Source organism: Carlito syrichta, unplaced genomic scaffold (assembly GCF_000164805.1).
Source record: "Carlito syrichta isolate Samal-C Ts95f unplaced genomic scaffold, Tarsius_syrichta-2.0.1 Scaffold315201, whole genome shotgun sequence".
Lineage (NCBI taxonomy): Eukaryota > Metazoa > Chordata > Mammalia > Primates > Tarsiidae > Carlito > Carlito syrichta.
This window is the reverse complement of record NW_007259297.1, coordinates 84,492-106,875: the sequence shown is the minus strand read 5'-3', so window position 1 is coordinate 106,875 and position 22,384 is coordinate 84,492. Positions and strand designations below refer to the sequence as shown.

The 22,384-nt window shown below is 38.0% G+C and overlaps 1 protein-coding gene across 1 annotated transcript in view; it reads right to left on the bottom strand.

Annotated features, from left to right (window-relative positions):
* LOC103275056 (CUB and sushi domain-containing protein 1-like) overlaps positions 1 to 22,384 on the bottom strand; it is a gene marked incomplete at its 3' end in the record, with an annotated part of 411,423 nt that overhangs the window by 326,107 nt on the left and 62,932 nt on the right. Inside the window, exon 4 of the mRNA XM_021706144.1 lies at positions 19,247 to 19,368. Coding sequence (XP_021561819.1) covers positions 19,247 to 19,368 — 122 coding nt within the window. The remainder of the gene's footprint in view (positions 1 to 19,246; positions 19,369 to 22,384) is intronic.

Here is a 22,384-nt window from a genome sequence, read left to right as displayed (position 1 = left end):
TTGTGTTTTTGTAAAATAGAGAGAGGGCAAGAACAGAAGTAATCTTTACTGAGAGTAGCAACTTGAAGCAGGAGTGAGCATTATATTTTACTTTATAGAAACAATGAATACCAGAGCTGATGAGAAGACGGACATATTTGAAAGTGGCAAAAAATATCTTAAAAATGTTTAGACTTGTCTAATATGAAGTCAGAAGTGGATGAAATGACTCAAGGGACACATTGGTTAGTGAGTGTTATCAGCCCAATCGGGTTGGGGCAGATCTTGGCAGAGGAGGCACTGCTACAGTCTGGTGAGAGCCTGTACCCCGGGAGCCAGGAGAATGGGTCACAGCCATCCCATGTGGAGGAGAAAAGAGGCCAGAAAGGAAGAAAGCCTGTAGAAACCTGACAGGATTGGAACACCCCAGGTCATACTCTGATGGTGAAGCTCCGGTTCCTTTAACAACGTCCACAGCGTGGCCAATGCAAAGACTAACTGACCAGGTGTGAGAAATAGCCAACAGATGGTGGCACATTAGTTTCCTTGAGTTTGTTAGAGTTGGTATTTAGCCTGGCTTTGTTAACCAGAGAGTTGAAAGCTTTAGAACTTCCGCAGATGGAAGACATTTGGGGAAGGGGTAAATCTACAAAACGAGTGGAAGAGATGTGAACAGCTTGTCAAGAAAGCCAGTCCCAGGAAGGATCAAAGAACTACATAAACAGCCATCAGGCAGGATGCCCATGGCGGTTGTGACAGTGTCAGGGAAATTGACAATAACCCAGCAAACAGGTAGAGCAAGAGGCCGAGGCTGTTGAAGGAGGAACCCAGAACACCTGTGCTATTACCAGAAGCGTGAAACCCTGCATAGGTCCACGAGGAGGTAGAGGAATATTGCGCCTGAGCAGTTTGCAGGCTGGTCGAGGCTAAGGAATGTGGAGGGTTGCCAGTAGGTACAGCAGGAGGACCCCAAGAAGCAAACCATGGCAGGCGCTGATGTGAGTACAGCCTAGGCTAGAAACACGTGGAGTGGTGGGACATGCGTCTGAGCAAGTGGAGGGAAAGCCAAGTAGGAGCCGTCCTGGGCAGTGCTTGTTGAGCTGGAGTATTTGTCAACACTTCAAGGCTGAGCTACATGAAGTCTTCCCTTCCATTCTTGGGATTTAGGCGGGAGGTTTCTGGTTTGGCAGGTGATGTTCACAGCCAGAATGCCAGGATTTAGTCACATAAGCCCACCTGCCCAGCTCCAATGAGCGTATGGGTATCAGCCACTCTGGCAGCTCAGGGAGGTGGAGGTAAAAGTGGGCGCCATTAGGTTTAAGCTTTTTTTTTTTGAGTTGGAGTCTTACTCTGTCGTCCAGGCTGGAGTGCAGTGGCATGCTCCCGGCCACCCTAGTATCGACCTGCTGGACTCAGGCGATCCTTTCGCCTCAGTTTTCCAAGTAGCCGGAACTAGAGGCATGCACTACCATGCCCGGCTAATTTTTTGACTTGTTGTAGAGATTAGGTCTTGCCAAGTTGTCCAGGCTGGTCTCAAACCCGTGGGCTCAGGCAATCTCACCTCCCAAAGTGCTGGGATTACAGGCTTGAGCCACCGTGCCCTGCCAGGTTTAAGCTTTTAAAATTTAATTTGTGCTTTCAAAATTCTACATCTGGATGTGCTTAAAAGATTGCTTCACTGAAGATTTTGTCTAATTGTAACTCATTTTCTCCCTCCCTCCCTTTGTTCTTCCATTTCCCCTTTCTTGCTCTCTCTGTCTTTCTCTCTGCCTCTCTCTCTCTTTATGTTGTGGTTGTGTTTTGGCTGCCAACATCATTTTAGAACTAGAGGGATCTCAGGCTTTATCTCACTATACAAATGAGTAAAGTGGCAACAAGAAAAAACAGCATCACAGCAGAGTCAGGTTCGTACCTTATTTTATTTATTTATTTGTTTATTGAGTTAGGGTCTCATTCTGTTGCCCAAGATGGAGTGCTATAGCACGATCATAGCTCACTGCAGCCCCGACTTCCTGGACTCAGATGATCCTCCCACCTCAGACTCCCAAGTGGTGGGACTGTAGGTGTGTACCACCATGCTTGGCTAATTTTAAAAACAAATTTTTGTAGAGACAAGGTTTCACTGTATTACGCAGGTCAATCTCAAACTCATGAGCACCAGCAATCCTCTCACCTCTACCTACCCGAGTGCTGGGATTACAGGCATGAGCCACTGTGCCCGGCCCATTAAAAAAAAAAAATTATATAAGACAAATGTGTTTTACACATACATTAAATATATGCATAGGTACACACACACCTGCTTCTGCTAACTTTTAATATACATGTGAGGTTTTTTTAAGTGCCCAAAATAATTGGAATTCTTTTTCTTCATTTAATTATGTACATATACTTAAATATACACATTATGTGTAGTTATAGTTATTCGGCACACAAACTTTGGTGCTAGATATTTTTCCATTAAATATATATGTATATTTATATATTTGAGCATTTTAATCATACTGTGTTTTTGTTTTTGTTTTTTTGAGTTGGAGTCTCACTCCGTCGCCCAGACTGGAGTGCAGTGGCCGCTCCCGGCCACCGCAGCCTCCACCTGCTGGGCTCCGGTGATCCTTCTGCCTCAGCCTTCCAAGTAGCCAGAATTACAGGCGAGCGCTACCACGCCCGGCTAATTTTTGATTTATTGTAGAGATGAGGTCTCGCCAAGTTGCCCAGGCGGGTCTCGAACCCGCGAGCTTAGGCAATCCACTCACCTCAGCCTCCCAAAGTGTGGGATTACAGGCTGAGCCACCGAGCCCAGTTTAATCATACTGTTTAAGGTTCGGCAAGTCAGCCAAGTGTGATATTCTAACAGCTTCCATAAAGCAAATACTTGAATAGGTCATGTTCTCCCAATGCTAAATGAGAGAATATTAACACGGTGATTTTAATCCTGACCAAGGGCAAAACAAGTAAGATCTATAGCAGCTAACGATAAATTTATGCTCTAGATATTTTAAAATCTGAATCATTTCATTGCACTCACTACATAAGACTCCTGACATCAAGAACACAAGACTCAGAAATAATTCAGAAACATACATGTTTTAAGTGGATTTTTAAAATATGGAATATTTAACTTAGAATACATTTGTTTGTTATTTTAGAATTTAGAAGTGATCCTGTGAGAGGATATAATTGGTTCAGTCTTTTATCAAAAATTGTCCCACTGAATATACACTTTTTTTGGCCAAAAAAAAAAAAATTGCCTATTACAAATTGAAAAACTCAAAATCACTCTACTGACTTTAGGGCTGGCACAAAAACACTGAAGTGGTGCATGTGTCTCCTGATAATGAAAATAATGATAATTGCATTTTTCTACAGTAAGTGCCATTAAATGAAAAGTATTGTAACACTTAACTTCTCCTACCTCAGAGGTTTATTCAGTTTCAAATGTAGCTACTCAGCATGTAACCACTGAAAGTTTGCCTGAGGGGTAGTAGTTGGTGGATACCCTTCTTCCTTCACTGCCAGGGGGCCCACACCCCATGGATAGCTATTAGCACTCTTAAAACTTCAGAGGAACCCCCCCAAAACAATTACCAAGTCATTAACACCACCTTTTAAACACACAAATCAAAGCATCACTTAGTGTACTGCTAGGACAAGCAGAACCCAGCATTCAGACTTCAGGAATGTTGTCCTTCTGAGTCTCCACATTAAACTGCTGGGCAATGGGTATCGTCATAAACAGACAGACCTAATTCAACACAACGAGGGCAGCCAGCTGTATTCAAAATGTTATCCACGGGCCAGGTGCAGTGGCTCACACCTGTAATCCCAGCACTTTGGAAGCCCCAGATGGGATTGCTTGAGTCCAGGAGTTCAAAACCAGGCTGGGCAACATAGTGAGACTTGGTCTCAACAAAAAATAATAATAATAAAAACTAACTGGGCATGGTGGCATGTATCTGTAGTTCCAGCTACTTGGGATGCTAAGGTTGCAGTGAACCATGATCATCCCACTGCATTCCAACCTGGCGACAGAATGAGATCTTGACACAGAAAAAAAGAAATATTAGATCACCCACAATTGAACAACTGAGTGTCATAGTGACAAACACACTTTTTGTGTTATGTTCAAAAGACATTTCTATAAATATAATGTTTTGTTTTTCTGGATACATATTAGTACAATATATTAGGGCACTTTTAGGACTCAATTTGCAGATTAGTGGGATTTGTGACTGGGAGGCAGCTGTATATATTTCTTACAAAAATCTTTAATTATGGCATGCCATGTCCTGCGTCCCTTGTGGGATAAAGCAATCCAAGCTTTGCCGTTATTACTGTCATTTATTCACAATCATTTACTCTTTTTCACTATTTGCAAGCCATTGTGCATGGGACTGGAAATTCAAAGAGGTTTTAGACATCGGTTTGCTTAAAAATAGAATTTAAATAGCATATTTCATTCAAATCTAGGATTCCTAAGATGTGCCATTATATTATGTACTATTAAACAGTAAACACTCAGAAATTATTTTTTTAAAAGACAGTGTTTAATTTAGAGCTGTACAAGTCATAAATTACCCCACCTCCGCTAGCCTCTTAGTGCTTGGGGATTTCTATCTTCTATTTTGAGGCATAGAGCCATATCTCCTTCCTTCAGTGGAAATGCTTGGAGTGTGGAGATAATCTTTTCACAATTATCTCAGCAGTAAAACACAACACAGCTTTCCCTTCTTATGGATATTGCACCCTTAGTCCCTTAATAGGGTAATATAGGTCCTGGTTTGCCTGGGGCTGTTATAGTTTTTAGCTCTTTTCAGTTTAATTATTAATAGCATTACCCTTTACTCCAGAAGTGTTTTGGCTCAGATAATAAATTATATGGCCAACCCACTAAATAGCTTGTTGGTTTGCGAGAAAATGTAGAATTCCTGCAATTCCTCCAATGATGAAAATTGCCTCAATAGTACCCCATGTTCACTCTACTACCCTGTATTTGCTATTGGTATATGAAAAAGAAAAATATACTGGGTCAGCATAGTGATTCAAGGTCCGAGAGTATGATAGAGGCTGATGACTTTAATTCCAGCACTGTGGGAAGCCGAGGCGGGAGAATTGATTGAGTCCATGAGTTTGAGACAAGCCTGGGCAATATAGAAAGACCTTGTCTCTACCAAAAATAAAAAATAAAAAATAAAAATAAAAAAATTAGCTGACTGTGGTGGCATGAATCTGTAGTCCTAGCTACTTGGGAGGTTGAGGCAGAAGGCTTGGCTGAGCTCAGGAAGTTGAGGCTGTGGTAAGCCATGAGAGGAGACTCCAACTCAAAAAGGAAAGAGAAGGAAGGAAGGAAGGAAAGGAAAGGAGAAAGAAAGGAGAGAGAGAGAGAGAGAGAAAGAGAAAGAAAGAAAGAGAGAAAGAAGAGAAAGGAGAGAGAGAGAGAGAGAGAGAGAGAGAGAGAGAGAGAGAGAGAGAGAAAGAAAGAAAAAGAAAGAAAGAAAGAAAAAGAAAGAAACAGGAGACTGCAGTATTGGTCAGATGATCTGTTATGAAAGATGGATGTCAAGCACAGGACCATGGAGAATTACTGAAGGATATTATATTGAAAGATAACATAGCCATATTTTAACTTTGCTGTCAATGTTGAAATACAGGTGTGTATGCACTGTGGTAAGAGCTTTCACAAGTCCGGTTTTCGCACATGATACATATTTGGGCAATAAGCAATTCAAATAATTTATCCTATTGAAATAGTTGCCAAGGGTGCACACATAGAAATGTCCATGGGATAATTGCTTGTGATTTCAAAGACTAGGTGCAGTCTGAACATGTGTTTTGAGGAATAAGCTGACAGAAAGAAATACTATGCAACCATTAAAAGCAACAAAGTGTATCTGGGTATACATATATTATCTTATAAAGTGACAAAGCACTCTGTATTGTTGTGGAACATTGCCTAAAATTGAAAGATGCCATTAAGAAGAGGAACAAGGAGGAGAAGGAGAAGGAACAGAGGAAGAAGATAAAGAAAAAGATTTAGGTTTTTGTGTTTACAAACACAGAGATAAAAGTCTTACAACAACAAAAAAACCGCCGGGCTCAGTGGCTCAGCCTGTAATCCTGCGCCTTTGGGAGGCTGAGGTGAATGGATTGCCTGAGCCGGTGGGTTCGAGACCCGCCTGGGCAGTGATACCTCATCTCTACAATAAATCAAAAAATTAGCTGGGCGTGGTAGTGCGTGCCCATAATTCCGGTTACTCGGAAGGCTGAGGCGGAAGGATCGTCGGAGCCCAGCAGGTCGAGGCTGCAGTGGTCGGGAGCGGCCACTGCACTCCAGTCTGGGCGACAGAGTGAAACTTCAACTCAAAAATAACCAAAAACAAAAAAAACCCCAACAATTATAATCACTGATTTTGTTGAGATTGAAACATTTCATGACCTTTGCTTTTTGTTTCATATTTAAATGTATTATGCCATCTTTACTATAGTGGTCACATATCACTTTTATTTTATGCACACGTATCTACATTTTTGGAAAGGACATTTCAGATTTATGGTGGAAGATGAATTAGAAAGTTGGAGAGTGAAATATCATAGTCAATGTATGTATGTGTATATTATTATTATTAGGCATATGAGGAAATGGAGAGTAAGCGAAATTCAGTGTCTTTTCCAAGATCAAATTGCTACAATATAGGGAAAATTAAGATTGGAACCAAGGCCTGTGAACTCCAAACTGGTTCTGCTCACACAACATTAGTGTTCTAGGAAACATACAGATCTCAGAAGCAAGGATTTGGGAATAGGTGATGCTTCTGAGAGATATCAATGGGTCTTAAAGTGGATGGAAGAGAAAGGGAGATGGAAAATCTAGAGAAGAATGAGCAGGTGGAATGATAGGAAAAACTAACTAGATATTCCTATTGCCTTTCAGTGTCTTCATGGCAGCATGGATTTCTGTTGTGGTGTATTCTGATGGAAATTAGCAGAACCTACTTGTCCTCAGCATCCCTTCAGGAGAACTTTCTGGTATATGTCTCCTTGATTTGACTTTATTTAGTTAGAGAAAGGCATTTCATTTATCTTGTATAAGACAGTGCTCAGAGTCGAGGGTCTTTTATAGGATTTTATCACCAATATACTGATTGATTTTTCTAGTTCATCCAGAAAATGCTTTGTATTGTAAGGGACCGGTAATGCACTGGTGGTGGAAATGTAAATTAATACAGCCTCTATTGAAAACAGTATAGAGATTTCTCAAAGAACTAAATGTAGACCAACCATTTGATTCAGCACTTCCACTACTGGGTATCTACCCAAAGGAAAATAAATATATTAAAAAAGACACCTGTACTCATAAGTTTATTGCAGCACTATTCACAATAGCAATGTCACGGAATCAATGTAAGTGTCCATCAAGAGACGACTGGATAAGGACAATGCACATATACATCATGAAATACTAGACAGTCATAGAGAGGAATGAAATACAGTCTTTTGCAGCAACATGGATGGAGCTGGAGGTCATTGACCTAAGTGAGTTAACTCAGAAACAAAAAAACATACACTGCATGTTCTCACTTACAAGTAGGAGCTAAACAAAGGGCATGCATGAATCTAAAGACAGATACAACAAACATCTGGTATACCAAAAGTGGGAAGGGTGTGTGTGGGTGAAGGTTGAAAAATTACCTATTGGGCACAATGTTCACTATTCAAGTGAGTGACACTGCCAGTCCAGACATCGCTACTACACAATATATCTATGTGACAAACCTGCATACACACCCGCAAACATATAAAAAATAAAAATAAGAAAAGTTTAAAAAAATCATACCTATAAAGTGAGGCACTGGAGAAAGAGACAAGACTGAGTGTTACCCAGCAAGACAGGTCAGAACTCTATGAAAAGTTGAACGAATGGCTGGGGCTTCTTACGTAGTGACAGCACATTACTTCATGAACTGAGTGTGCTTGTGCACGTCAGGATGACCTCCTCTACTATGTTGTAATCTTAGTGAATGAAGACTCCCAATGTACACATCTTCACTATCATCTTATTAATAATTGTGCAAGCTTAAAGATTCAGTCAATTCTCACAGATGGACACAATAATATGAAGGAAAGGAGCAACCAGTACCCAGCGGGAACAAGATCCTGCAAGTAATACACTGGTGAGTGGGGAAGAAGGAAAGTGAGACATTAGAGATTTGGATCATAGCTTTTTTTTAATTTTTTTTTTTGAGTTGGAGTCTCACTCTGTAGGCCAGACTGGGGTGCAGTGGCCACTCCCGGCCACTGCAGCCTCGACCTGCTGGGCTCCGGCGATCCTTCCGCCTCAGCCTTCCGCCTCAGCCTTCCGAGTAGCCGGAATTACAGGCGCGTGCTATCACGCCCGACTAAGTTTTTGATTTATTGTAGAGATGAGGTCTTGCCTGCCCAGTGGGTCTCGAACCCACAGGCTCAGGCAATCCACTCACCTCAGCCTCCCCAAAGCACGGGATTACAGGCTGAGCCACGGAGCCCGGCTGGATCATAGCTTTTAAAGGAAGGCGTGGCATGGGGTCTGGGAAACAGCAATTGGTGAGAATCTTGAAAGACTTGGGAGCCTTTTCTGCCTCACCTGAATCTTGCTTAGAGGTATTAATGTGTAACACACATACACACACATGCATATGGGCACACACATTCAGGTTGAACACATATGAGCATCACAGCAACTCAAAGGTCAGTTAAGCCAAATGAGCATAATCAAAAGTCCCCCACTTCAACTTTCCTTCAATATGCTTACTCTTCAACTCAGTAAGTAAAATATTAAAAAAAAAAAAAAATTGGAAGGCAAGTATCCTGGATCAGTGAGAAGATTTATCCACCAGGAAGTTAAATGCACTATTTTCGTTAGTAATAAAAAATGTAAAAAGACCTATATGTTAAACAATGAGTGGTTAAAAAATGATGAATCCGTTCACTTAGTAAAATACGTTTTAAATTGAATTTTATTAGCACAGAGTGATCTTCACAAGGTACTATTAAGTTGAAAAGAACCAATGAAGTAAAAGCATTTTAGAGTTTGATCTCATTCTTTGCAGAACCAGAGTTTGTGTAGACAAAACAGAAGGCCATCTATTAAAACAAAGCTAGTGGTCACTGCCAGATGTGAGGGATTATATGTGGCTCTAATTTGTTCTTTACTTGATAAATGTGTAGAAATATTCCCCCAAATTATTTATCCACAGTCTTTCATTGTCCTGACATATTGGCCACTTTTTGAATATATTTTATTTAGTTGATTGTTGGTCTATTTTTTATAGCTTCCCCTAATGTGATATCCCCATGCAAGAAAGGATTTTATGGCCATTGTCATCCTTCCTCCCCAATTACCCAAATGTTTGGTTTAAAAAAAGTGCTGAATGAATAGATTTTTCTTGTTTTGTTTTGGTTTTGCTACTCATATAATTATGATTTTATTTAAGTAAGAAACACACTAAAAATGAGGAAAAAATGCAAAAATGTTTAAACACATAAAATAAATTAGTGTATTACAAGGTAAAATAAAGGTGACTGCCTCTAATATCTGTAAAGCTAACTGAGTTCCAACGATAATAGGCATTTCCTCCTGCCTTTATCATAAACCACACACACACACACACACACACACACACACACACACACAAACAAACACAATCACACACACATACCCCCCACTCAAAAAGCAAGACAAAAATATACAAGGAAAAATAATTTCTACCTTTCTGTCATGAATACAAACATTCATTGTTTTGGAAATATAGTCATTGATGTTTCCTCTATGTCACTTTTATTTATTTATGTATGTATTCTATTTTTTATTGATATGGCATAGTTATACATATTTTGGGGGGCATGTGATGTTTTGATTCAAGTATAGAGTGTGGGATGATCAAATCACAGTAACTGGGATATTCATTGCCTCAAACATTTATCTTTTCTTTGTGCTGGGAACATTACAAGTCTTTTCTAGCTATTTTGAAATATAAAATGAATTATTGCTAACTATAATTGTCCTACTGTACTTTCATATACTAGTATTTATTTCTTCTATCTAACTTAAGCCACTTTTGTTTTTTAAAAAAACAAAAAAACGGAGTAGATCCTGTGGACAGTCATGTTACCTGCACTTTTTTGTCCTTCATATCTATAAATAACTTCTACATGTGTCTAGATGCTCATTTAATCACACAAAGCAAATGGTTGCTGTGATTATTGTCTACTTTTCTGCAGTCATTCTTACCTCTTTTACTTTTTACACTGTGTGCTGCTCAGAGATTTAACTTTCTAGAAATGCTGTCTCCATTTTGTGTGTGTGTGTGTGTGTGTAATTCAAGTTTGCAAGCAAATCAAAAGCATGGATCTTAATTTCTATTTTATTCTTCAGAACCAAATAGAGACAATAAAAATAGACAAATTTGGTTCAAAATATTGAGAACCGGAATGTTATGAGAAAATGGATTTAGTAGAAAGAAAAGAATGTCGGTGCCAGACCTGTGACAGAGAAAGACGGATCTCGGGAAGGGTGATTAGAGAGGCTTGAGAAAGAAGCAGTCACAAAGGTCAAACTCAGTTCACAAAAAAATGTTGCAACTATTAAGCAGTGATAATGGGGAAGACGTTGACAATCAAAGGTCTGGCACGCATAGATGAATGGAAAGTTGACAAGGATGCAAGAATGAATCAACAATGTAAGATGAATGATGGCCAAGAAGCACTAAGGGAGTTCTGCTAATGTGTAACTAAAGTAAGTTGGCATGGTGTCGGGCTTTCCCCAGCAGCACATAAGAGAAGTGGATGTTGCAGTTAACTGAATCCTAGTGTGCCTTCTGGGCTGGAAAAATGTCCGACTGAAGTGATGAGGAGGCTCCAGTGTTGTAGGAGAGGACCCTGTGTCTAACCTCTACTCCTTCACCAATCTATTAATCTCCTGATAGGCAAATAAAATCTGCTAAGCTATATCTATTCCAATTGCATTTCAAAATGTCTTAAACTATTATACATAATATATATTTTACCTTAACTTTAAAATAATTTGAATGCAAATAAGTGCCTCTTTATCTCTATGAATTTATTTCAAATTCTGCAAAAAATTATTGAGTAGTGAAATAAATGAATGCTTCTTCCCTAAAAAGGGATCTAATAAACGGATCAGTATTTTCTTGCATGCATTAGTTTTACTTTGCATTTTAAATAGTAAGAGCTGTAATTTTTAAGAAGGTATAATGTAAATGCATAAGTTTCTTTGAATATATATCTCTTCAAATCCACTGTCCATATCTCTCAAATCCATTGTTTCTTCTCTCCAAACATGATGCCGTTGTCCTGATTTAGGCATACATCATCTTTCATGGTTACAATAAAGGTTTGGATTTCCTACTCCCAATCCTGTGTCACTCAAATCTGTCCATCTTGCTGCTGCAGATGGAACTTTATAAAATATACACGTGACAATGTCACTCCTGTCATCAATATCCTATTTCCTTTGAGAATAAAATGTGAAAGTCTTTCCCTATCATTCAAGATCTTATTTATCTCTTTCTGAATATATTCATTAAAAACATAAAGAAGGAGGAGGAGGAGGAGGAGAAACAGAAGGAGCAGGAAGAAGGTGTGAGAGAAGGTAGAAAAAGGAGGAAGAGGACATAGTATTTGACAGACAATATCCTGGGTACTTTAAACAGATTGTATCACACAGTCCTTTCAACAATCTTAAATGTGGATGCTCCTAATATCAGAAGGAAATATAGATGACACTAGCATTTCAAGAAGTTCGATAGCTTGCCTAAACCACACAGCTGGTGAATGGTAGAAAGAGGATTCACACCCTGAGGTCTGGCTTCAGAGACCACCTGGAAACTCTTGATGGTGACTCCACCAACCTTATTCATTGCTATTCATAGATTAGTCCCTGGGCATCTCAGCCCACTCCACCTCCCTTGCTCCACAAAGGAAGTCAGAATATATTGAAAATGCCTATGATGCCTGTCACCTAGCATTAGGTCACATTTCCAATCTTGCTTCTTGCCATATCCCAAGGAATGTATCTTATAACAGTATGAAAGGACTGCTGTATCTCCTTCTCCTGTTTCCTGGAATGTCCTCCCTTCATCATGCCCTCTCATTCCCCCAAACCCTTCTCTCACACCCTCCTGTGAGCGATCCTGCTTGTGGAACACCCTCTGCACTCCCACACTTTCTTCTACATGAGGTGCTCATGTCATTGGGTTCCATATCTACATTACTGCCCTTGTTCTCTCCACACACCATACACGCCTAATTTTAGGGATTTTTTTCCAAATGGCAGCCAGAGCTTTAAACATGTCAATGAATGTGCAAGCATCAGAGTTTTTTTAAGGTAGCTTTCTAACCTGCTACCTTAGAAAAGTTGGTACTGACAAGTGACACGCAGAGAATGACTGTAAGAATTACATACAGGCCAGGCTTGGTGGCTCAACCTGTAATCCAAGCACTTTGGTAGGCCGAGGCGAGTGGATTGCCTGAGCCCCGCGCGTTCGAGACCAGCCCAGGGAATTTGGCAAGACCTCGTCTCTACAATAAAAAAAAAAAAAAAGCCGGGTGTGATGGGATAACGCATGCCTGCAGTTCCGGCTACTTGAAGGCTGGGGTGGAAGGATCACTGGAGCCCAAAAGGTCGACGCTGGGATGGCCATGAGTGCGCCATTGCACCCCAACCTGGGTGACAAAGTAAGATTCCAACTCAAAAAAAAAATTACATGCATTTTGAGTTTTTATTTATTAATTTATGTTAAATTAATTTCACAATTTTTCCTCTATGAAATGTATAATGAATTATTAAGATTCATATAAGAGTGTTCCTGAAGGTTATACTTTACTGACACCCACTTGGGTAACAAAACAATTTTCTGAATTGTTGAGCATTTATTTCGTTAATCATAATTTTAAATGTTTTCTTTCACTTAGCATAACATCATAGATTTATCTATGTTGACACAAATGACAGGGTTTCCTTTTTTTATGACTGAATAATATTCCACTGCATATGTATATTGTACCTTAAGTATACACCTTCTGTCAGTTTTACCTCAATAATGCTAAGAAAGGAGAAAAGTATAGAATAAACAAACTTAAAAGGCAATGTTTTAAATTGCTTAAATGTTTTAAATTGCTTAAATCTGTAAAGAATTGCTAAAGAGCTTTAACGCCAACAAAAATACTTTAGAAACTCAAATTAGAATCAAGTGCTGAAATTATGTCAGCACAGAATGCATTTAGCAAAAATGTGTGTGTGTGTGTTTGAGTTCTATATAATAGAAATTTTGGACTTGGATAACACACTCTTTTCATTCCAGTTAATAAGTATGCATATGTATATATACAGGTAAGCGTGGATATTTATCTCTGTGTACATATATATACAATTTGTGCATACTTACATACATACATAAAATGATTTAGTAGAAGTCTGGTCTTCCATCATATGTTTAATCTTTTCAATGAAGGCTCCAGGGATGATCATTTGAGAGCACTTGCTTTTAATTACTGTAATATATACCTAAACAGTATGTATTACTTTCTCAATAATCTAATCACAGGTCTCATTATGAGTTTCATCTAAACATATCTAGATTGTTGAATGTTTTTACAATGAAATATATTAATAAACATCTTATTGCTATATTAGTTTTATTGACTTTCTACAAGAACACATTGGAAGCAGTTAAGTGTTTATAAATCTGCTTCTCCATTAAAGGAATCTTTTGGAGAAACCCTTCATTTTTATAATTTCCTGCATAGAACATGCTATATAGCAGATACTCCCAATAGATTTAGTTTCATAAATTACAGATATCTAGTATTCCTTTCAACTTGACATTGCACAATATTAAAATATGAACTACGCTTTAATAAGAAAGATTCCAATCTCCCCTGATTAAATATTTTGTGCAAGCAATATTATGCAAACACTTGGCATAAACTGACAAATGGCACTTGATTATACAACAAGTCACACATAAATAAGACCAAGAAAGAGTATAAATCAAGAAAGGATTAAAGTCTCAAAAAAAGTGTATTATCTAACCCATTATTGAGACTGGACATTTAGTTTTCTAGTCTATCTTATCTCGTAAAGATTCGTGGACCAAGTCAAACATATACATTGAGGTCTACAAACTTGTCCTATCCAAAATTTTCCATCAATGCTTCCAGCAAGAGTCATTCCTGGAAACTTTTATATAACTGTTCTTTTCTCTTATGCGCAATACGTAATATACTTTCATCACCGTGCACTTAATCGGGAAACCCGCTTATTTGGAATGTCTCCCAAGGAATCAAATTAAGACTAATTATGCTTAATAGCAATGGCTGCTGCTTAATTTGGATGGTAATTCTGCTTAATTGAGATGCCTTCAGGTGTCTAAGTGGTGCTCTGCTAAGAGTATTGGTGTGTGCGTATATGTCAACCTGGAATACCTTGCTCCTTCTCTGAACATTTCTCCAAGATAAATGATGGAAGGCAAATATCTTTCTGAAGCAATATAACATAATGGTCCAGAAATTTAACTTGTTCATTATTAAGTTCTCAGAATCGACAAAATTTACACAAAATCTGCATAAACCTACACAATGGCAGAGAAAAGCGAAATTTGGAAAATGAGGGAAGAGAAAGGTATAATCCCCAACAGCCTAAATTATTTGTCACTTTACAGTTTGGATACATTTAAAAATAAACTTCAGAATAACATATAAAATACCTCATGAGTTTTAACTAACGTTAGCCAACCAGAGTCTGGTAAAGAGGAAGATAAGATGATTTGAAATGCATCATGAGCAAAAGATAAACTTATAATACTTCCAACCACTTTCTATCGTGTTTTGCTTACCTGATGCGGTAGACACCACTGGTCACCCACAAACTCACCATCAGCCCCTTCCCCCTGGCTTCCAGATACTTTTCTCCTCAGGCTTTTGGGAGCCAGACCATGAACATTTGACTCAATAGGATCTGAAGGAAATCTACTAGGCAAATTCTAGAGAATGTTTCTTCCATCTCTGAGTAAAATACCTCACTCATTGCATATGATTTTATCTGTAACTAAATTCTAGGGCTGTTGCAGTCATCTTGAGAACTGAGGAGAAATATCATCTCTGCTCTGGAGAGAGGGGCAAGAAAAATGGTAGACATCTGTGCCTCAATGATGTCAACTAGCTACTGAATAAGACCTGGAATCTCCCTGCCTCTGCCCTTTTGTTACATGAAATTGTGTCCCTAAAACTCTGGGCTTTTAGTTGGTTCTTCTGTTACCTATAGTCAAAAACATTCTGTTGATACACTGAATAATCTCTTTCCTGTGGTGTTCATCAAAGTGATAACAGAATAGAAAGCTACAGAAGAAAAAAAAAAACTTTCTACAGAAAGCAAGCAATCTAAGGAAGTACTGTCACAGCTCAGTGGGAAGAGAAGGAATTTAACTTCCCTGGATCCTGGTTTGGTCTTTGCCATGTAAGAGACTTAAACAATAGAAACCCTAAGCTTCTTTATAGATAGAATTTCAGTTATTCTAGTATGTGTAGGATTGGAAGAGACTCAACTATGCTATAGGCACATTTTTCATGTAGAATGCAAATATTTATAATTATTCACATGTAATCTAGATTTAAATGAATTTTGAAAATATTTAAAAGATCTTAATCAAACCTCTGAAGATCTAGCTTGGAGGCCCTGTCTTCCGAATTGAAACACCATGGGTAGTCCACTTTATGACAACAGACTTCAGTATTTTAAAACTCTAATGACGTTCATACTTGGAAAATCATTCGCAATCTAGTAGAGGCCAAATACGCTTCCAAATAAACTTGAGAGAATGCCATGCCATTACCATAGAATCCTCTGACTCTGTGTTACTTTCTGTATGCCATCATCCAAACTGCTGGTTTCATCAGCCAACAATATGCCTGTGAATTCCAAATTTGCTTTTACCTGTTCTACCTACTTGGATGGACAGCAGGCATCTCACTATCATTGTGCCCCAAACCAAAGTCATCTCCCATAAAAAAATGTGGTTTCTGGGGTCCGTTTCCTGGTTAAAGGTAGAGAGAATATATAATCTACAGGTCCAAATTGAGACAATTTTGGCAGTCAAATGGAAGCATTATTAGCAATTGTGCAAGGACAGAATTTTATGCCTCAGCTCCCCTGGGGACTAGAACGTGTGCTCATACCTGTAGGGGTTTCTTCACACATCCTCAATGTAATTCTTGATTCTTTTTATTTCCTAGCATTCATAGTACCCACTAGAGGCAAGTCACAGTGCTTGCTGAGATAAATGTCCAACAAGGGGATCAGTAGCCTCTGACTATTCCTCCCTCTATCTCTGTATCCTAGACTGGTCACCAAGTCATTCAGAGTCTCTGTGTGAGGCAGTTCTGAGATGATGTCTCCTGCTCCACTACCAGGTGTCTGCTCCCTTTCAGACCTTATCATTTCTCACTTGGAGTACCGTAGTGGATTCCAAACTCCTCCTCCCAACCCTCCTGCTAAAATGCCATCAGGAAAGGTCTATAGGAAGGAGTTATATTGTTCCCAGTGTGCATGTTTGTCTTATCCAAGGTTTTTTCCCAAAAAGCAGAACCTTGTTTGCTGGCAGCCCATTCATTTGATCCCAAGGGAAACAAGAGAAGAGATGGAAGGAAAGACCATCCATGAATGGGATATTGAGCCAGCTTCCCTGCAGACACTTGCTTCTTCCTACTGGGGATGCATGCAGAGCTGTGAGAATTCACCGCAGAATTTTCTACCTGGGACCCATTAGATGGGTGTGTTTGTGTTGTTCTCCAATGGGGAAGGTGGGGGAAGCTCATTCTCACCCCAGGCTGCGCTGTGCTATAAAGACAATGAGGACTTCTGCAGGCTTCCAAGCCCTGGGCAGAAAGCAGGAGGTTCCAGGAGCAGTGGGGGCTCTGTGATAGTAAAGGGTCCTCACGGGAGGGAGGAGGGAAAGGATGGACTTGGTGCAATCACAGTAGGCAGCAGATGCAGACGACACTGCCCGGAGGGTCTCCTGTTACTGTACATCTCCTGTATGACTCTTCTACTTTCATACATTGGTTTATTTGTGATAGATTAATGCAATTCTCCCAGAACCACGTGGAGCATATATAAGCTATCTAACCTAGTCCCTTGGTTTAATCCAATTGAATCCTTTTAAATATTTTGTTTTTCAAAACAGCAACAAAGAAAAGAGTTTCTCCTATGTCTTATACTGCAGAAGTAACATATTTCAGTATTTCATAAATGTCCCAATCAGACACTTTTGGTCCCAATCACATCCCAAACACTATAATAAAAAATACCTTTTTGAAATTGATCCTCAATAGAAATGGATGTAGTCTATTTAGCCTTATTTCAATTCAACACCTAATATGCCTTCAAAACAAACCCAACTGTTTTAGCATTTCTTCCCTTAAATTATACTACTTAACCTGAGAAACTTGTCTCAATTCTCAGTATCATATGTCTTAACTTCTTGGAGACCAAACAAAATATTCTAATGATTTAAAAGTGTACAGGTGCAGAAATTAATAAACATAACTCTGTATAAATGAGTAATACACTATATATTTTTAGTTCAGATTGAAATAAAACTCTTTGATAAACAACTTAATGCAATGGTTTTGTAAATAGTTATCAAGTTGTTAAATTTTTTCTACTTATCTTATGCTTGCTTACATTACCACTGCTAGTGTTACTAGCTTCTAATAGAAGATCATATTTTACTCACTTAAGCACACATATTGACTTATTTATTTTTCACAATCACCTTATAAGGTCAATAATATTATTATCTCTTTTATAGTTGTGGTAGCTGAGCCCCAGGGAAGTAACTTGCCCATAGTCATGCAACTATTAAGTGGCAGACTAGGCATCTACTCACAGAACACTTAGAACAAGAATGGGAAAATAGTAAGTTCTTTGCAAGAAATTGAATAAATAAACCATTGAATAGCATATAGGAAAAATATTGAATAGCTATATAATACAAATGTTAGTATAGCTGATATCTGATATACTGGGGTACTACACAGTTCTATCATATTGAGAAGCACTGTAATTAAGGCTTGGAGGTTTTTGCCACAGCAATGACAGCCAAAAAATTCCTCAGTATTTAGGAAGAAAGCCTACAACACTCTGAGTCCTTACCTGGTCCTGTTTATCTAAAGCTTGTATTTTTACATAAGCAATAACTGAGATTTCTAGAACTAAAATAAGACTACAAAAACCAAAAGGCATCTGTGATGAACACTTTATTGAACATAAAATCAGAACTTTTCTGTTTTTAGATTTGAGAACTGAATAGCTTTTAGAGGAAAGTATGTAAACATGATAAGTATTTTAATAAAATATAAAAATGAAGAGGTGATTATTTTAGCCACAGAACTATTGGAAATAACCCAATAATTGGCCAATAGTGGGCCTCAATAAATTTAATATTACTATAAATATACTTTCAATATCACTGATTTTAGTGAAATTCATGCCCATAAATGATTTCCTGACATTTTTTAACAAATAAAATCAATCTTTTTTTTCTTTTCACAGGTAGGCATCTTAAAGTTAGGTAAAGAAAATTCATTTTATAGCCAATGAAACAGGACTATGAATATGCTTTGTTGGCTTATGACTTAAAATGTAGAAACAAAATTGTAAAATATAAGGCGAAACCTATAAAGAAATAACATGATGTTGCTCTATTTTACTACTCCATGGTAAAATATAAATTCTATTCAACATATTTTAAGGCAAGAAATGAAAAAAAAAACACGCTGATATTGTTTACTTTTGGGAAACTCTTATATGGATCGTGATAGGAAAACCATGAATAGTTATTTAGAAAACCACAGTATTTTTGTGTCTGGGTGTAGTCAGAGCATCTCGAATACCTGGTAGTACTGTGCAGAAATGCTGTGGTATTTAAGAAAGCAAAGTGTCTGAGAAAGGTTGAGACCTGAGTTGAGAAAGACATTGCATATATAAAAAGCATTATGATATGCAAAGGAAGAACACAAACTCAATCTCCAGACTGCAAAAAGGGACCACGCTGAGAACATTCAGATGACTTTCCTATGAGTGAGGGTATCCAGACACATCATGCAGCATTGACTGTTTAATTCACATGGTAAGACATAAGGGCTTTTCCAGGTCGTGTGCTTCAATAGCTGGCCCTGTTGAAGCACTACGCCTGCAGGAGTGCAGACTTACCTTGTCAGGGTCTGTGGTGGTGATCACCCACACGCAGTGTGCGTTGTCTTCATACTGAACTGGGTAGTTAGGGGAGGTGATGATGCCACTGGGTCCACGCAGATTTGATCCACACGTCCTAGCTGGAAATATGTAGAAACGATATTATTTTCTACAACATTTCATCAGTGGGGTACAGACATTAATATTCATATGAACTTCAGGTTAGCTATAATCTGGTCATGATCAATAGTGGTGCATGGACTCTTCTGCTCAGTCCTTAGCACCTTTGTCTGGTATCTGCAGTGTTGCACCAGAACATTTTACAGTGCTGTTTCTGAAGGCATTACTATTCACCAGTGTCTAATGGATGATAGCAACATGGGCAATGTCAGTGTCAAATTAGTCCATTTCAAGCCCCATTCTGACTCGGAGTCTTCACGAACATTCAGTTGTACAGAGTCTCTATGTACATTTAGTTGTGCTCAGATGCTGTAAGATAGAGGACAGCGCAGTAAAGTAGAATTCAACCAGAGTCAACATTTTAGCTATACTGTACTCTGTGTGACCTTGAAGACATGATTTCAACTCTTATAGCTTTGTTTTTCCAACTTCAAAATGGGATTTTGGAACAGATGATCTCCCAAGCCACTTCCAACCTTTAGAATCTATTTTACAATAAACTGTACCAATTTCTCTACAAGACTATGCTCACGGGAACTTAAAGCAGTGTTGAAAGTTTAAAGAAAGAAAATAGAAATGGTTACTCTAAAAATAAAAAGGAAATACCTTAAAGTTGAAATGAAGGAACAAGTGAAGCATAAAAATTGCATACTCCAGTATATATGACTTAGTTTGGAATATAAAAATAATTTAATTGCCCTCTACTTTAAGAAATAAGTCTTTTTTTTTCTTTTTCAAATCAATAGACACTTATTGTAAATCTAATGTCAGCCTACACTCTAGTCTTAACATTGATGATTTAAATGGTATTTGTAAAAGGAGCAGACGAAACTAATTTCACAGGAACGAATTAAAATGAGAGAACCTCTACTTCATTTTCCTAAGTAGAGATTCTCATACAAACTGATAAAAATGTTTTCAAGGTCATCTTTTCTTCTTTCCCCTGGCTGAGAACCTACTTCAGGTCAATTATTATTTCAGGAGCCTCAGCAACAAAGCTGAGTGGAACCCTGACTTGCAAGGATGAGTAGGGGGCGTAGGAGCAGCCACTAAAACTTGCTCTGAGTGGTTTCCAGAACTAAACATTTTTCGCTTCCATTTATACCGATCTAGCAATACTATAACTTATATCTATTCGTCATAATACTTCTTTACTCAATTGCGAGGATTAATCTACAGTTCTCTCTGTCCTCCAAGGTCATGAACTCCTTGAATTTGGCAACGGTATCTTTTCCAAATTTAGCTGTATGTCCTTTGCACTACATACAGTGCCTGTAGTCCTTGACATGCAAAACTAGGACAGGATGACTTTAGACAACTTTTCAGTTGCTTAGTACTACTTATGGAAATAGCTAAAAGTGATCCTACTATACATCGATAAACTTGTTAAAATTAACTTTTAGGATATTGGCATTTACTGTCCAGATAAACAACCTTTTAAAAATAAAGATAAATGAAGATTATCTGACTTTCATAACTCAGTAGGTGTATCATGTATCTAAAAGTTCATCTGCCAGGGAACTGAATACAAACAAGGACCCCTCCTAAATGCTAACAGATCACTCTCTAATGAATTTGTTTTTAAGAACATGCTCTCAGAGAGGGTCATGCACTTTGGATGTGAAATTTTCCCAAAGCGCTAGTATTAGCAGTGTCAAATAGAAAATTTTAGAAGAAAAGTCATCACCAACAAAATTTGAGTTATAATATCTTTCTGTTATATTTTCATACTTTGTTACATTTCACAATTAATAGCTGTTATAAATGCAATATAGTGTTAATAAAAATGTGTTGATTTAGTTATGAATCAATGTACCCATATTGCGATTCTAAGTCTGTATTTCAAACATTGAAAAAATACATCTGAAGAATCTGTGCAGAGGGAAAGTCGTTTATTACATCCCATGAAAATCTGTGTTCAGCAATCATTGGACTGGATGTCCTCCCACTGTAAGAGGCACCAAAGCTGACACACCAGCAATGGCCTTGTGTCCTGGTGCCTGCTTTGAAGCTTGCACCTCAATTGACTTATTAAAATTGACTACCAGCTTTTCATGAAATTTATCTTTATCTTAGGTAAACACAGTTTTTAGTAACTATATTTTTTAGTGATGTAGTCAGTAGTAAAATATTTGTGAAAAACCACCACACCTGCCACATTTTCATACACACATAATACTGAGTTTTACATAGAATAAAGTCACGGGTCCAGCACCTTCAGATAAATTCTTTACCTAAAGATGTCAAACTAATCATAGAACCATAGAACAATTTTTCTTTTTCTTTTTTTTTTTTTTGTTTAAAGAAACATATCTCTATCTTTACAATATACTTTAATAATACTTTTTATTATTTTTTTGCCCACTCTTTTTTATTAAACTATCAAAATACTCATTTGAAATAAAGTGTGTGAGAATTCTCAGGGCAGAGGTTTTTGTTTATTTTGTTCATTGTCTAACTTTGGCAATCAGAGTAATTCCTGGCATTCGATAGCTGTCTTCAATAAATATTTGCTGTAAGCATCTGAATAGGTAAAGCAGTCTTAGTCCCATGATCTAATTATAATTACTTAAATCTAAGCCTCTTTCTTAGGAAATAGTTGAAAGTTTTACTACTACCTCTGTCTGTGTCCTTTTAAATCTTCTCCATTCTAATCATCTGCTGCTTCTTCTAATCTCCCCTCATCCTGTCAATTACGATATATTAGTTAGTGCTTCCTTGCATTTTGGGTTTTCCTAGTAATAATAATTTTCAGTTTGTTCATCAGCAACTACTCAAAGTTCACTCATGCATGAGTAGGGTCATTATTAGATAGTAATAATGAAGCCTTAATGATCATGATTCAAGCTAATATCCACAGAGTGAAGTGCGGGGCAACCATTGTCTTCAGCTTCGAGTACCAGAAGATTACTATTTTTAATGTCAACCATATGTTAAACTTTTAAAAAAATTTATTATTTGGAAAGAAGAAAAAAG